Source organism: Hyposmocoma kahamanoa, unplaced genomic scaffold (assembly GCF_003589595.1).
Source record: "Hyposmocoma kahamanoa isolate Upper Pololo Valley unplaced genomic scaffold, ASM358959v1 67, whole genome shotgun sequence".
Lineage (NCBI taxonomy): Eukaryota > Metazoa > Arthropoda > Insecta > Lepidoptera > Cosmopterigidae > Hyposmocoma > Hyposmocoma kahamanoa.
Genome location: NW_020653855.1, coordinates 8,458,144 through 8,474,411, shown reverse-complemented (window position 1 = coordinate 8,474,411; position 16,268 = coordinate 8,458,144). Strand labels below are relative to the sequence as shown.

The following is a 16,268-nucleotide window of genomic DNA, read 5'->3' as shown; positions in this document are numbered from 1 at the left end:
GTCGTCAATTGTTTCACTTCAAATCGATAAGTTAACTTGAGCTTAAAATTGCAATATTTGATATTTAATTACCGATGAAATTTGTTTCCGTTTGTTTTGAAATTAGATGTTTTGCTATTTTTCCCCACACCAACGAATGGAACAGCTCCTATTCTTATCTTTATTACAGTAAATACAGAATATTTTTGGAATATTCGGAGACGTACACACAGGTCAGTTGTTGGCCCTGTCTATGTTTCAGTGCAAACGAGAGTTGGTATTTATAAGTGATGTATCAATGATGAGTTAATAGGAATATATGACCCTTATTTCGTCTCTATTTCTATATTTATATACTTGATGATCTACACACGTAATTGTTATAAGCTCTCTGTGATATGAAAATTTTCTCGCGCATATCACGCAACCGTACTTTTTATTTAATTAAAATAATTAAACATACTAGAGTCGACCCCTACTATCATATCTTTCGATGTCAAGGTAACGTGTGAAATTTATGAAAATTGTTTGCTATTGACATTTCATTTCGAATAAACTTACTTTCGACTGATATTAGAATTGAGGTCGAATGAAATTGTTTTGTTTTTCAGAGATGCTTGAAATTTGAAAATCATAATAAAATCAAATTCGATGATCAATGTGAAGCAATCATTGACTTACAAAATAAATGGACGACGGGTCTAATACAAAAACCACGAAAAAAAATGTCCCAAGTCAACCTATTTAAGCTTAGTGACATGTAAAGGAATACGAAAAAGCTTTTAAATTGCTTGTTTCGCTGTCAGTCAAACAAACGAAGACTAAAGCGTGAATGACGCTCTGTATACGATTTTAACGCCCTATAAGTTCGGATACTTTTTAGCGCGGACCCGACGTCCATATAATTGTAAGTCAATGGAAGCAATAATAACATTTTCACAGATAAGAAATTTGTTTTACGAAAACATTTCACCTTTATGCTGTTCATAATTTGCAGTTTTTTAACACATCATAGAGGGTTTATGACATGTGTGTAGATAAAAGCTATATTATTATTATAAATAAAAGACGACTGTGTGTAAACCACCTCGACCTTTATTTTACGAAACCAATTGACGGGACGAACAAGTCGTGCGCCTGTTGGTAAGCGACACGTCTGTCCATAACAGTTGCAATGTCACTCAAAGCTTTAAATGGCAAAAATCTGAAGGCTACTGCTTTTACACCAGCGTGTAATTTCATCTGCATCTTTACCCTTCAAAACCGGTTTCGGCGTACTTCAGTACTACACCTTGAAATCTTGGAACTTCAAGAAAAATTACTACTTGTCTTTGAAGAAGAGTATTAGCAAAGAGGAGGACGAGATCTCCTTTACTAACACGGAAGTAAGTACCATAACATAGTATACAGAGTGTAATTGTTTTATTACACATCAATACACACAAATTTTACTAAGAGGACCCCCCGCCACAAATACACGGTGCAATAATAAAACGGTGCACGGATTAGCCTACTCAAGTTTTTGATGAACCGCCATATTTAAATTACAAATAGTTGTTTTTGTAAAATTTTTACTAAAAAAAAAAGAAATCACGAAACAAGCATTGACTATTTTGTACATAATATAAATTTCTACTCAAATTTTGGTTGGTCATTATTGATATTGCAAAATTGACAGGCACTATGTACAAATTTGACAATATCTATTTCCTACTTCATTGTGAAGTGTTATTATTCATTATACTGTGACTACTGGGTGTAAATTCAATCACTTCAATATCTAAGTCCCATGTGCCTGTAGCTTCACCAACACTCGTATATCTTTCACAACGAGCTCTAAATGCTACTACGATGCCATGGACAGAAAACGGCTTCAAACTAATAACTCCCCTCTTTTAGCGTCGGGTTTTAAAAATGTAATAAACTTCCTGACTAATAGATGGAAAACGAATGATTATTGCAAGAAGAATGTTTATCAAACCGAATTAAAGAAAACTAATGACATGTTATGTAAATGAGTATATTCGTAGTTGATTTATATTCTTTTAAATTAAAATTAGCGCTTAATTTATTTTGGAATATAATAAGTGAATTTTACAATATTTACAAAGAATACACAGTAAATAAGAAATAAATAAATAATTAATACTGTTGGAAATACAGAATGAAATAAAATAAAACAACAAAAGAATGAAATATTAATTGACTACCGAGAAAATATGTAGTAAAAAAACACAATAGTTCATTTACGATAGTTTGGAGATAAAGATTTTTTCACCTGTATTTGATATTTTAACTTAAATTTTACAATAAAATATATTTATAAGATCCAAATTCATTCGCTGACATCCCTTTATGTTCTTCAAACCATGCACCGCAAACTTTACTATGAAGCAACTGGCTTTACTTGCGCGATCTAAAAGGGTCCCCTTTTAGTAAAAGTCGTATTCATTCATGCACTTAAAAATCCCATGAAAAGACGTCAGCTAATAACTTTAGGCCTTATATTGTCCCTTAGAATCAATGTAAGTAGAAATTTTGACGAAAAAAAGTACTTGCATTACAAAATATACTTTGAGTTTCCGAATCGGACAATTTGCATAACTTTAATCTGATTTTTTTAAAGTTTGTTTCAATGTTTTAGCTATGCATTGCTCTACTTTGGTTATAAATGACACTTGCTTACCATTTCTACGTACAGGGAATTATAGGTTTAGTAATAAGTAAAATATTTTACTTCAGAATTGTAAAACAAGTATTTATTCCTTAGTAAAAAAACTTTTTCGCCAAAATTTAAATTACGCCCATTCGTGTTGAAGGGTGATTATTTCCTAACTACCACAGTAAAAGTTTTCAACTTTTAAAAATCACAATACATTTTTTCAATTACATAGTAAAATTTTATTAAACTAAAATCTCTTATCGTAACATTTCTATTATTAAATTAAAAAAAAAAAAACTTTGGTTCTGAACCTGACCATGTAATCTAGTTCTCCGTTCGACAACCCTTCGAAACATTTCAGGAAGTAATATTCGGTATCCGGTAACCAGGAGGCCAGCAACTACTTCTGGCAAATAATAAGCTTAGCCAGCCAGCAGTGGCCAGCTTCCAGGCTGCAGAATATAGGATGGATAATACGCTAATGTGATATTGAAGATTCTTTGTCACGGCTACGCTGTATGTACCATATTTAGTTAAATCTATTTTTCAATGCGACGTGTAAAGTTGTGCATATTTTCAAAATGATTTAAAACAAAACAATAATAGAAATGCTGTGCTAGACTCGAGATAATGAAAAATAACCCCATAAACAAAGTGACCCTGAATCTGCGTCATTTTGTCCATCAATGCTTTAAGGTTTTATTGGTAGAGTTGTAAGAACACAGAACAGAGCTGTACTGAACAATTTATTCAAATACTTGTTTCACTATGTTTTCATTTACCCTTATGGATATCTATTGTAATCCAGTAGGTATACGGTAGTTGATATATTTGTACAAACTCTGTAGTAAAAATTGTTTATATAAAATCACGCTATAAAACGTTGTAAAATATAAAACGTAATTTTATAGAAATTCCACTGTAGTACTGTACATTATAGAAAAAAACATTTTTACTATATGGGTCCACCATTTTGAAACATGTCATTTTAACATTTTTTTTTTGTATAGGAAGAAAATAAACGGCGTTTTAGCTACAGGTTCATGGGTAATGATAACTTATCAAATTCACCTTTAAAAATAAACAATGTCAGCTGTTTCATGAAATGGAATAAAATATTTTTTATCAAAAATTAGTAATTGAGGACGAAATAGAAGAGCTCGTCGCCCAGCGAAATATCAGCGCAACCAAAGTGCACAGATTTTGCTGGCTTGGCCATTTAGAAAGGATGGGAGAGAATCGGAACGTAAATATAACCTATCCGGGTCGACCACTAGATGAAAACAGGTTGGTTAGCACATGTACAGCTGGAAAGATGCCTACGCGAATTTCAAGCCATCAATTGACGAGAAAATGCACAGGACCGGAGAGAGTGGCGTCATCTCATTTCGGAAACCAAGCCAGATTTGAATCGCTGAGCCAGCGCAGTAAGTTAGTAAGTCATTAACACAGCTGAGTTAAATTCTCCTGCTCTTTCGATCTGTTTAAAGTCTCCTTATTCGCAACAAATGATTTTTTTACATAAACTTAAATTATAAAAATAACATTCACAATAACCGAAACGTTTGTAGATTATTATAGTACTACACTCGTCGTGTAAAATTTGCGGTGGCACCCATAAAGTACAACTTTATGGCATTGAGACAAGTTCTACTGAAAAACCTCGCAGATCTTAAGTTGTCACCTTGTTCATTTAATACTGAAACAATTAATTAAAGGCTCCCAATGTCGATGGAAAATGATGTTGAAATTATTCTACACATATTGTTATGTTAATTTATAACATAATACTTAATATAAAATTTGTTTTAAAACATTGTTGTACAAAACGTAAAAGCAGAGAGAGAAGAAAATTATCTTTACTATGAGATCCAACCAGTATAATCTGAAAAAAAAAACAATAATTAAAATTAGGTATTTAGTTTTAAACAAAGGGGTGTTACTTAATATCAATTAAAAAAGAAATGTGACGAATAATTGCCTTTGTATCTCAATTATGCCTGCACAGTCGAACCATGCCACGCAGAGGTCTCGGGTTGGATTCCCGGGCCGGGAGAAATATTTGTATTTGCCTACATTTATTTCTCTCGTGAGTTTGGGTGTAATTATGTTGATTTGTATTAAGCACACTATTGTGTACTTATGGCTTAGTATTAAATAATTGTTTCTTCATTATTTTGTAAACTGCGCTCACTTCTCAAAGAGTAGTATAAAATGACATATAATTGTATTTGTATGAAATTTGTAATCTTGAGAGAAATACACTAAACTAAATTATAAAAATTTGTCAATTTTCGTACGTGCTTTAATCAGTCCGAATAGTTTGGCCTATTCGACTGCACTGCTGACCGAATATACTATTCGTTGCAACTCTACTATTGTATAAGAATAGAATAGAATAGAATACGTTTATTTGCCGGTAATACAGTAATTACAAAGGTCTTAAGTAAAATTAGGTACATTGTATTCAACCTGCAAGCAGATGTGCAAATATTAATGGGATTCAATGTTTCTTTAGTCTCTATAGTTTCTAATTAATGTAATGAATTTGTAAATTCTAAGTATTCTTTATTACTATAGAAGCAATGTGTCAAGAACCATTTTGTCAATTTTAATTTAAAAGTTATGTCCTTGTAACAATTTAATTTCGTTTGGTAATTTATTTTAAATAATTATACACACGTTGAAGCAGTTATTCTTATAAATTACTTTATGGCAACGAGGTTGGTATAAGAGATTCATAATTTTTGCTCTAGTTTGCCTTTGAATGACTTCACCGCGTATTTTAAAATATTGAGGATGACAGTTGACAAATATGCAGATATCCCTAATGTACATAATGTACAAGAAAAGACGCTTGTCACAAAACACTTAACTTAACTCGTTATATTTTGGCACTCAGAGCTTTAAATCGCATTGATCTAAAGGGACACTGCCACTGCACTTGCCGCCTTGAGACATAAGTTGACAAGTCCCATGTGCCTGTAATAATGTTCTAATTTACTGGTATTTGAAAATAGTTTCTAGAAGTATATACTTACTGTTTATGCAGTCTTCTGGCTTGAGGTAACGTGGCTGGGTCTTCTTTAAGACAGTACTCTCGGGCACCCTTCATATACCACCTTATGTACTCACTCCAGTTAATTTCCTGCCAAATACAAGGTACGTTAGTTTTTTTTTTTTTTTTTTAATAATAACGCACACACTCAACATAGCCCCGCACTAGGGAAACCCTGTGTCGCGGGTGCCATGGACACATATGTACATAGACAAACACAAATTACACCCAAACTCACGAGAGAAATAAATGTAGGCCATACAAATATTTCTCCCGGCCCGGGAATCGAACCTAGGACCTCTGCGTGGCAGTCCGGCATGGTAACCGTTCGGCCACGGAGGCAGTTTATAAATAGTTCAGCAGTAAACTCTAGTACTGCCACTGTACCTATTTCTGCTGCCAAGCAGTAACGTGAACTTTACTGCTTTCCGGTTTTGAAGGATATGGGTGTTAGAGAAAGTACAGGCACGTGGACTTTAGATGTTGCTGAGATTGAATTTACTCCCACAGTATAATAAATAAAAATACTTCACAGTGAAATAGGAAACAGACATTGTTATTATTTGTACGTAGCGCCTGTCAATTTTGTAATATCAAAAATTACTAATCAAAATTTGAGTAGACATTTACACTAAGTACAAAATAGAGAATGCTTGTTTCGTGATTTCTTTTTTTTTTACTAATAATTTTACAAAAACAACTATTTGTAATTTAAATATGGCGGTTCATCAAAAACTTGAGCAGGTTTATTCGTGCACCGTTTTATTATTGCACCGTGTATTTGTGGCAGGGGGGGGGGGTCCTCTTAGTAAAATTTTTTGTGTATTGATGTGTAATAAAACAATTACGCTCTGTATAATATGTTGTGGTACTTACTTCCAGGTTAGTAAAGAAGATCTCGTCATCTTCTTTGCTAACTCTCTTCTTCAAAGACAAGTAATTATCGTTCTTGAAGCTCCAAGTCTTCATCGTGTAATACTGAAGTACGCCGAGACCGTAGCTCACCTTTTTCTGCACCTTTACCATACTGAAAACAAATTACAAACGATACTTTAACGTCTACATGCTTTTGTTCTTGATTTAGACTTATTTTGTTTACGTGGTGAATGAACAAATGAAATATTTATTTTATTGTACTACAAAAGTATACATGGGTAACTTTGAAAGGGTTGTAACCCTAAGAACCGTGATTAGGAACACGGCAGTAAAACAGGAAACTTCCGGTCCACAAATTTACTTAACGTGACGTAAAAGGTAAAGTAAAGAAAAAAGAACTGTAACAAATAAAAGTTAAATGTAGAAAAACAGCACATTAAAAAAAAACACTCCATAACTTAAATCTAAAATTATTAGGTGTTAAATTTAGGCACTTACCCCTTATAGGGTTGTATTATGTTGAATTACAGATAAACTAATTATTGATACAAAGATCGAACACTCAGAAAAAACACTCAGAAAAAATTCCTTCGATCCGGTCGGATTCGAACCGACATCTTCTTGCATACCGTGCCAGACGCTGTACCAACTAAGCCACGGAACGAACCAACGGACCTCACGAATTTTTCTATGTGCTTGCGTCGTGTCTTTGTACTTGGTCTTTCAACAACTTTTTCAACATCTATGAGAAATCTTTAACAGATTTATCACCACGTTATACAGATAAACTGTTATATATATTTGCTGTTATATATATTATGGTCGTTACATGATTTACAGTGATTGTATTATGATTAAACTTGAAAAGAATTTAAAAAATTAATAACAATTTGATTTCTAATAATATAATAACGCACACATTCAACATAGGGAAACCCTTTGTCGTGGGTGCCATGGACACACACATAGACAACCACAAATTGCACCCAAACTCACGAGAGAAATAAATGTAGGCCATACAAATATTTCTCCCGGCACGGGAATCGAACCTGGGGCCTCTGCGTGGCCATCCGACATGGTAACCGTTCGGCCATCGAGGCAGTTGTATCCGTATGTATTGTATATTTAGTAGTATCCGCTATCGCGGTCAAGCAGGGAATGACCGTCGAAAGAAATAAAATCAGAATGCGAAGGAAAATGGAACAATTCAAAATTTTAAATTTAAATATGAATAGAAGAAGAAAAACGATACGATACGAATGGATAGAGACGATACAAAAGGTGGGGTGACGGTGTAAGGAGGTCACACCGTCACAACCTTATTGTTATATGTTAATATTTATGTATAATTCTAATAATATATGTGTTTATTATTATTATTTATACGTTTACTTTATTCATGAGTTGTGTATTTATTTAATTCTTTGGCTGCACCCCCGTTTCGAACTCTTAAATTGTCTATCCTAAGGTTGCCTGGAAGAAACTGCTACTTAGCAATGAGGCCGCCTGTTGTACATTGGCTTACTCTGCGATACTTACGTTACTGTTCTGTGTTGCCATTGTAATTTTAATGTGCAATAAAGACTATTTCATTCATTCATTATACTTTAGTGAATGATCCACGTGATATCGCGGAGTGTCATTTATCGAATTCGGAACTTACCCTGTACTCTCCATCCAATATCTGTCCGAAACAATTACTATCAAATAAGTAATACACGACCAAGTTAAAAGAAGTATGATGCGAATGATGCTTCATAGTTGATATTATATTTTATTTTCGTCGCGTATTGGTTATTTGACAGTAGGTAATAGTTATGGACGAAGTACGAGAGTAGACCCCATACGAATCGGATGTAGTGCACAAATACTACATGTCGGCGGTAATAACTCCACATACATTTAAAGATGCTATAGAGTACAGAAATTTTTAATTCCCTAATCTACTTTCGCTAATTAACTTTAATACAAACTATCGCGTCCGTAATCCTGTGACTTTCAAATTGTGTGTGTACACCAATAATACCTCATGTAGCAGCCACAGACGTGCTAGAATGTCTAACCCTCTTCTGACGTCACGTCACTGTCAAGTCAGGGTCACCAGTTTACCATGGTGCAGGTGAAAGGTGTTAGTGATCACCACTTCGCCATGGTAATTTGGTGGAGAATGATAGACCAGTCGTGGGTTGGTTTGAGCTACTTATTTATACTAATTTGGTACGTGTGTCTTATGCTGATTGCTTGCACTAAGACGTGCATGTGACGTGAATGTCGGAGGAGGGTTAGACATTCTGGCACGTCTGTGGCTGCTACACCTCATTTTATAATCCCCTCACCCGTATGTGTCGAGAGTACAATGACCTCGCTGCTGTCCATTCTGAGATTGACATCTTCAGCAGTCGCTATTATGCATTTCGAAACGTCATTTGCGAAAGGTTTGGATGATGTTGTCGAGGTTGTAGCTGGTATTATTATTGTCAATATATAACAATGTTATCTATTTAATCTTAATCGATGTAAAATTTGTCTTAAATTAACATTAAGTATTTGTATGTATGTATTAAGATAAATAGTTGGGCTTATGATTATTACCATACAGATAGGTTATCTCAATGGTAATTCCCATCACCATCCTAGCCAGTTAGCTACCGTGGGCAGATCTTTGTTTCAGAGAGCACATGGTGTCTGCGACAGTAATCATCTGGCAGGGGAACTTCAACATATAAAGCAAGTCCTACATGCGAATAAGTTGAAGATTCCACGCCAATGCCACAGGCCCCGTGTGAAACCACCAACAGTCGAGCGAAGACCTGCCATCTTACCTTACGTGAGAGGTGTTACAGACAAGATCGGAAGAGTCCTCAGGCGCGCATCTATCAAGACCTATTTCAAGCCCCTGAGGAAGATTTCTCAGTTCCTGAGACCCGTGAAATGTAACATCCCCTTACAGGATGCAGGAGTTTACAAGCTTGACTGTGAGTGCGGTCTCTCTTATATTGGACAAACAAAGCGAAGTATTTGTACCCGCGTCAAAGAACATATAGCTGATGTCAAACACCGTCGCGTAAACAAGTCTGCAGTCTGCGAGCATGTCATGGATAAACCTACACATTCAATGAAGTTTGACAAACCCCAGGTCCTAGCAAAAGAAGTCCGTTATCTACCCAGGATGCTGCGAGAAGCCATTGAAATTAAAAAACATTCTAATTTCAACAGTGAAGATGGTTTCTCCGTACCACCAGTTTGGGATCCAGTATTTCCTCTAATGAAAAATCCCAAACAGACATAAGACTGCAGTACTAATTAATATGTTTTAGTTTATTCTAATTTCTATTAATAATTAATAATAAATTGAACTTAATAAAAAATCATTCAATAAAATAATTTGTAAAACTTAATATAGCGTAAATTGGAACGTTTTTCTTTGTAAAATTAAAAATAAGGTATTTAATTAATAACTATTGTAAGTATAGTGAAAAAATAGGGTGGTTTGCATCAATATTAGACATAACTGGTTGAAGACTGTACCACCTCAGTCAACCGTGACCATGGGACCTGTAAAGGGCCCGAAACGTCGGTTTGTTTGAAGAAACAAATATAAGCGATTTAAATACGGAAAAATAGTTTCATTTCCTATGTGTAACAATCGCGAAAACCTAAGAACTCGATATTATGATTATTATTTTAAATATTTCTATTGTTCACTAGATGTTAACATTTACTAATTTAGTAACAGCTTGTAAACTTGTAAACTTACATACTGTAAAATTAATGACTTTAGTCTGTATTGTATACTTAAACCTGGTGATGAATACTCACAAAGTTTTGTGTCCAAGTAAATACAGAAGGACGTCTAAGAAATAAGCTGGCAGCCAGTGTGTGAAGAAGAGAGCAATTTGATGATGGAGCCAATTTGTTTTCGGAGAGCCTCCAGGGTACCACACGCACACGGAATATGGGAATTCCTGGACGTGGAGTCGACCTGAAAGATTATCATGAAATATAGGAACTTAATAATGGCCTTAGATTATAAATGAGAACATTGTTGTTTGTTGAGTACAAGTGAATAGCGATGAAAGATTTTAAGGTTAAATAAAAACTATTTTATATATACAACCTTTCTATAAAATATCGACGATGTCTGCCTAACATTCGGTGAACCAAGGCCATATTTGTGAAATTATGTGCTTTCGCGAGAGGTTTAAAATTTATATGAAATTATTTAATCGATAACTTTTTTAGGTTCTCGTGTTTCTCTAAGAGAAAAGTTTAAATAGACTGGTATCATGACTGGCATCACAGTATATTTACTCAAATATTTTGTATGCCCGTAAAAATATACCTAATTTCATTAAGAATGAAGATATCTATAATATTAAACTTAGAACTAAGTCCAAACTCATGTTACCACGATTTCGTTTAACTAAGGTAAACGATTCTTTTATGGGGAACTGTATACGTTTTTACAATAAGATTCCGGAGCACATATTAAGATTATTTCCTACGTTTAAAACTTACATTAAAAGTATTTTAATTGAAAAGTCATATTACAAAATTGAAGAGTATGTTTTAGATAAAAACGTATGGAAAGACAACAAGAGTCTAGATTACATACAATTATGATTCAAAAGTGTATTCCGTAGCATTTAAGTTTATTTGAAAAGAGCAATCCCTAGAGTTTCTTGCTCGTTCTTGTCAGGGAGGTCAGCGTAGTGAACGAGCAGTGGCTTAAAAAATGACGTTTTCAATGCAAAAATTTTACTTATGTAATAAATTATTATTTGACTTTGACTTTTGTGCTTCAATATGAGTTATAAAATGTTGCACATAGTTTTTTTTCATGAACCGACTTTAAGAAAATAGGAGGTTCTCAATATAACTGTATTTTTTTTATTTAGGTTACGCGATAACTTTTGAAATTGAGAACCGATTTTGATGGTTCTTTTTTGTTGGAAAGAGGGTACATCAGTATTAGTCTCGTTTAAATTTGAAGAAAATATTCGATGTCTCAGGGTCGTATTCTAGAACTCTACTCAATGCTCAAGTCAGGACTTGATTATGATTCAAAGCACTAGAAATCATACTCAAGTCCTTGCCATTAAGGTCGTATTTCCAGTGCTAGAAATAATACTCAAGTCTGCTCAAATCCTGACTTGAGCATTGAGTAGAGTTCTAGAATATGACCCGTAGGGTCGTATTCCAGAACTCTACTCAATGCTCAAGTCAGGATTACAATTGAAACACAAGCACTGGAAATACGACCCTAATGGCAGGAACTTGAGTATGATTTCTAGTGCTCGAAATCATACTCAAATCCTGACTTGAGCATTGAGTAGAGTTCTAGAATACGACCCTAAGAGTGGCAAACTAGGGGATGAATCCTGCTTCTGTAATTCCACGAACCTTTGAGGTCGTTTTTTTTATAAAAAAAATTATAATTATGACTTCCATGCCATTTCTGAAGTCACAAATTTAATTGTGCAACATATTACCAATGCCAATCGGACATTGACCAAATCCAGAACAAAAAATCTCACGCTGTAGAAAGCAGACGTTTTACAAAAAGGTTTTAGTTTCCTGTTTACAAATTATGTAACTTACCATAGTCCAAGGCCATTCCCCAAGTCATAGGGTTAACACCGGACTGAGTCAAATTGCATACACTTATTTTGTCAGGTCTGAAAATAAATACAAACAAAAATTTATGAGATTAATATAACCAATTATTTTGAAAAATTTATAAGACTCCATAAAAATATTATAAATAATGTTGAGAGTTATGAAGTTCTTCGGCCGCAAATTCGCAGCGAGCGGGGCGTTCAAGGTTTGTTTTCCCCTTTGTTTCGTGATTAGACGTTTTGCTGTTTTTCCCACACCACCGAATGGAGCAGCCCCCCATAGCTACAGATATTATCTATATTATAGAGACATACACACAGGTCAGTTGTGGGCTTGCAGTGCTACGAGAGTTGGTATTTAAAAGTGGTATAAGGCCCATTTGCCAGATGAGTTGCCATGGAAGGATGGCCGTTGTTTCGTCTCTGTTTCTGGTTTTATACTCGATGTGCGTTGGATACATTCAACACAAAACTAAAAAAACATCCAATGAATTGATAGTTGAAGTATCCTACATTCGATTCACGATTTAGTCTTTACTGAAAAGTAATCGAATATAGTTATTAACTTAGTAATTACTAATTAAATTTTGTGGTGTCTAAAAAACAGGTGCTCTACACTATGTTACGGAATGTAAATAAAAATATAAATCGATCCTATTACTGTTACGACATTTGATCAACAATCAAAAAGGGAAGTGTAGTATTTATTTAGTAACTAATTGACATCAAGAATCGAATAACCTTGATTGTTTATAATCGAATAATTCGACGCGCAAATTTTGAACGCCAACTGTTTTTAGAACAGTAGCACTTTATCTATTTCTGTCGCCAAGCAGTAATGCCATTACTACATTTCAGTTCTGAAGGGTACGAGTGCTGGGTGACAGTAGCAGTGTCCCTCAGACCCTTGCGATTTAAAGCTCTGAATGGCACTGCAACTGTTATGGACAGGCGTGTCGCTTACTTTCATGCGCTTGGTATTATAAAATATAGAAAACATTGGACATAAAAACTAGCCTTTTGCGTCTAAATCGCGTGTTTTTATTTTTTTATGCAAGATGACAAGTCCCATGGTCACCTAGGGCTTGCTGAACCGGGCCGGTTGCCAAAATTTTCCGGTACAATGCTCAACTCAGTACCGGTATTCCCGGTACTTCTTGAAAAGCTTAAACTGTAACCTGCAAAAGCATACATCATGCTTTTTCGGATTATTCATATCTATTCAATAATTTACGTAATAATAATTCTATAAATAATAAAGAAATACTTCATTCTCTAATCAAAATAATGGTTTTTATCAATTTGAGATGTAATTCCTATTAAATTTAACATAATATAATATCGTAAAATCATTGCAGTTTTATAATAAGTTTAAGTAAGTAGCATTATAATGGCAGTGCGAAGTTGCCTACTGGAGATATTACTCATAGCTCATAACCAGGAGTACCGGTAACCGGATTTCCCGGTATTTCCAGAACCGATTCCCGGGAGCAAGCCCTAAGACACGGCTAAATCATGGTAGAAAAAACTATTATTAAAATATTGGAACCATAATAATGTTCTTACTTCTCAATGGCATTAAGATACGCCAACAAGATGCAGGCGTTGACAACCATGTCGACAGGAATGATGTCAGTTAGAATCTGATCGTTGCACATCATCGTACGAATTACACCTGGAAAGTAGAATTATACATTATGAAGTTATAGGTCTAGATGATGATAAAAACGCTATTAACAGACATGTACTATATTCAACTATAAATTTTGCTGTAAGAATTGTCCCTCTTTAAATTGCTAATTGAAACACAATGTTGACTCATTGCTAACGCGTAGTCACGGAAGAAAAAACCAATGGAAGTGCCTAAACCTGGATTACTATCAGAACCGCTGTAGCCGAAACACACATATTAATAATTTGAAACACTATGAAATTTAATAATGAATGGTCGTAATTTCAAATTTAAAAAGAAATTAATTCTGGATTGTCAATATAATTTAAACTGCACCCCGTTGGCATATCGTTAATACCATCAATACCTATTATTGTAAGTGACGACGTTTTGCTTAAAAATTGAAATTTCAATCAATGTGCTGCCATCTAGCGATTAATAGTTGAACGACGACGAATTCGAAATGTTTACTTAGTTTTCCAAAAAAAAGCGACCATATTGCAGTTACAAAAAAAAAATACGATAAACAGAAAATTTAAAATATTAAGAGCTCTCATGCCAAAAAAGTTTTGACGTTGGCTCCGCCCAAATTTATGAAACAAATATATGCCTGAAGTTCGCGTGACATGCGACAGGAGATGTTGAATTTTGCGCATTAAAAGTACCAAATTCGTTTTAGCGGAATAACTCTAAAACTAAAGGGATTAAAAAAATCCGTAGTGACAGTTCTCGATCATGCATAAATATAATTAATTATCTAATTTTTGTCCTAATAACCTGTAGCATTTCGAGGACAAATAGAAAAAATATGAAAATTAGAGGTCATTTCGTGATTTTTATCTATCGAGGAAACTTTATTGTTTTATGTTTCTGATTAATGTCTATTCTTGAATATATCGTGTCTCATACAATATTTTATTTTTAACTTTAAAGTGGATATACCCCTCTAAAATCAAATAGAAGATTAGGAATTTTTCCTCTGCTCCCTCTTAAATAAATAAGACTCAAATGATGATACGAAACACCACGGTAGATAATATTATCACTATCTACTACGACGACTATCATTCTTGCACTCCAAAGTAGCGAAGTAAGGCATTTTACTACGGGTTTCGAGGCTCTGCGTGAGATAATTAGACACGACCACTATGGTAGAAAGCGAAAATGGCAGACTAAGTTCAAATTTGAACCCTCTGGCACACATGCCATGCAAATTAGCTAGTGATCTTTTGAAATAAGTTTGTGTATCGGAAACATTTAAATGAAAATGAAATATTGATTTATTTTTTCCCGTCACAAGCTTGTGAATAATAATAGGACTTATAGTGGCTGGTGCCCGTGACTTCGTCTGAGTAGAAGAAGTACTTCAAGTAGCCTACTGTACTATACTAATTTTCATGGTTTTATTGGTTCTCCATGCAAACTTTCATCTCTTCTTTCGTACAATAAATAACGAGTTCAGGATGCTACGGGGTCTGCCATTTCGCGGCGACGGCAACGGATGGTTTCCAAGCGATCCTGCGCCTGCTTAGATCATCTAGCAGCATCCTGAACGTTTTTACTGGCAGGTGGGACTCTCCACTGCTACACCAGTGGATGTGCTTGCATGCGAACAAGCACATAGGTGAATAGTGGTAGCGGTTGTAATGTTTTTATTTTATTTCAATTCATTTTTTAGATTCGTGTACTTACTATACTATGCTGTAATATTGGCGATATAAAATATTTTGAATTTCAATTAGAATTTCACCAGATCCAAGATTTATTTTAATTGAAAAGTCATATTATAAAATTGAAGACTACGTGTTGGACAAAGATGTATGGAAAGACGACCTGGCCCTGGATTTACACACAAATTTGATTCAAAGTACATTCCATAGCATTTAAGTTTATTTGATAGGAACAATCCCTAGAGTTTCTTGCTCGTTATTTTCAGGGAAGTCAGCATTGTGAACGAGCAGTAGATTAAAAGTGACATTTTCAAGTGTTAATTTACTGTACCTATATTGACTTTGAATTCTAAAAGTACGTACCTGAAAGATGGCATAAGATTGTACATCAATATGGCAAAGTTTTATAATAATAAATTGAAATGCTTTCCATTTATACTTTGATAACAAAAATTAGGTGATTCAACGACACAGTTCGTGTGAGTTGGTAGCTGTGCGACGTTGTGTACCTTTTCCGGCGCCGATCATAATGCCTGTCGGTCCATTGATGTTGTCCACCCAACCAGGCAGGGGTTCTTTGTAGGATGCTGTAACTGAAAACAAAAATTGGACAATAAGTAACAAGGTGTAAGTTAAAAACTACTTATATTTTGTTATAATTATTAATACAAAGATCGAACACTCAGAAAAAATTCCTTCGATCCGGTCGGATTCGAACCGACGTCTTCTTGCA

At 34.5% G+C, this 16,268-nt stretch overlaps 1 protein-coding gene across 1 annotated transcript; it reads right to left on the bottom strand.

Annotated features, from left to right (window-relative positions):
• Positions 1 to 2,220: 2,220 nt before the first annotated feature.
• LOC113232208 (putative fatty acyl-CoA reductase CG5065) lies at positions 2,221 to 16,134 on the bottom strand. Its single transcript, XM_026466852.1, has 7 exons — positions 16,045 to 16,134; positions 13,760 to 13,868; positions 12,177 to 12,253; positions 10,395 to 10,557; positions 6,576 to 6,726; positions 5,683 to 5,789; positions 2,221 to 4,526 (listed from the first exon to the last, which is right to left on the bottom strand). The coding sequence occupies exons 1-7, from the start codon at positions 16,061 to 16,063 to the stop codon at positions 4,433 to 4,435; spliced, it is 720 nt and encodes a 239-aa protein (XP_026322637.1). The 5' UTR covers positions 16,064 to 16,134; the 3' UTR covers positions 2,221 to 4,432.
• Positions 16,135 to 16,268: the final 134 nt, after the last annotated feature.

Bases quoted from the DNA above. Each gene is read 5' to 3' on its own strand.
- LOC113232208 (XM_026466852.1), bottom strand. The intron at 12,254-13,759 runs GTAAGAACATTA...ATTTATTTTCAG, and splicing joins TATCTTAATGCCATTGAGAA to ACCTGACAAAATAAGTGTAT. The intron at 6,727-10,394 runs GTGAGTATTCAT...ATTTGTTTTCAG, and splicing joins TTACTTGGACACAAAACTTT to TATGGTAAAGGTGCAGAAAA.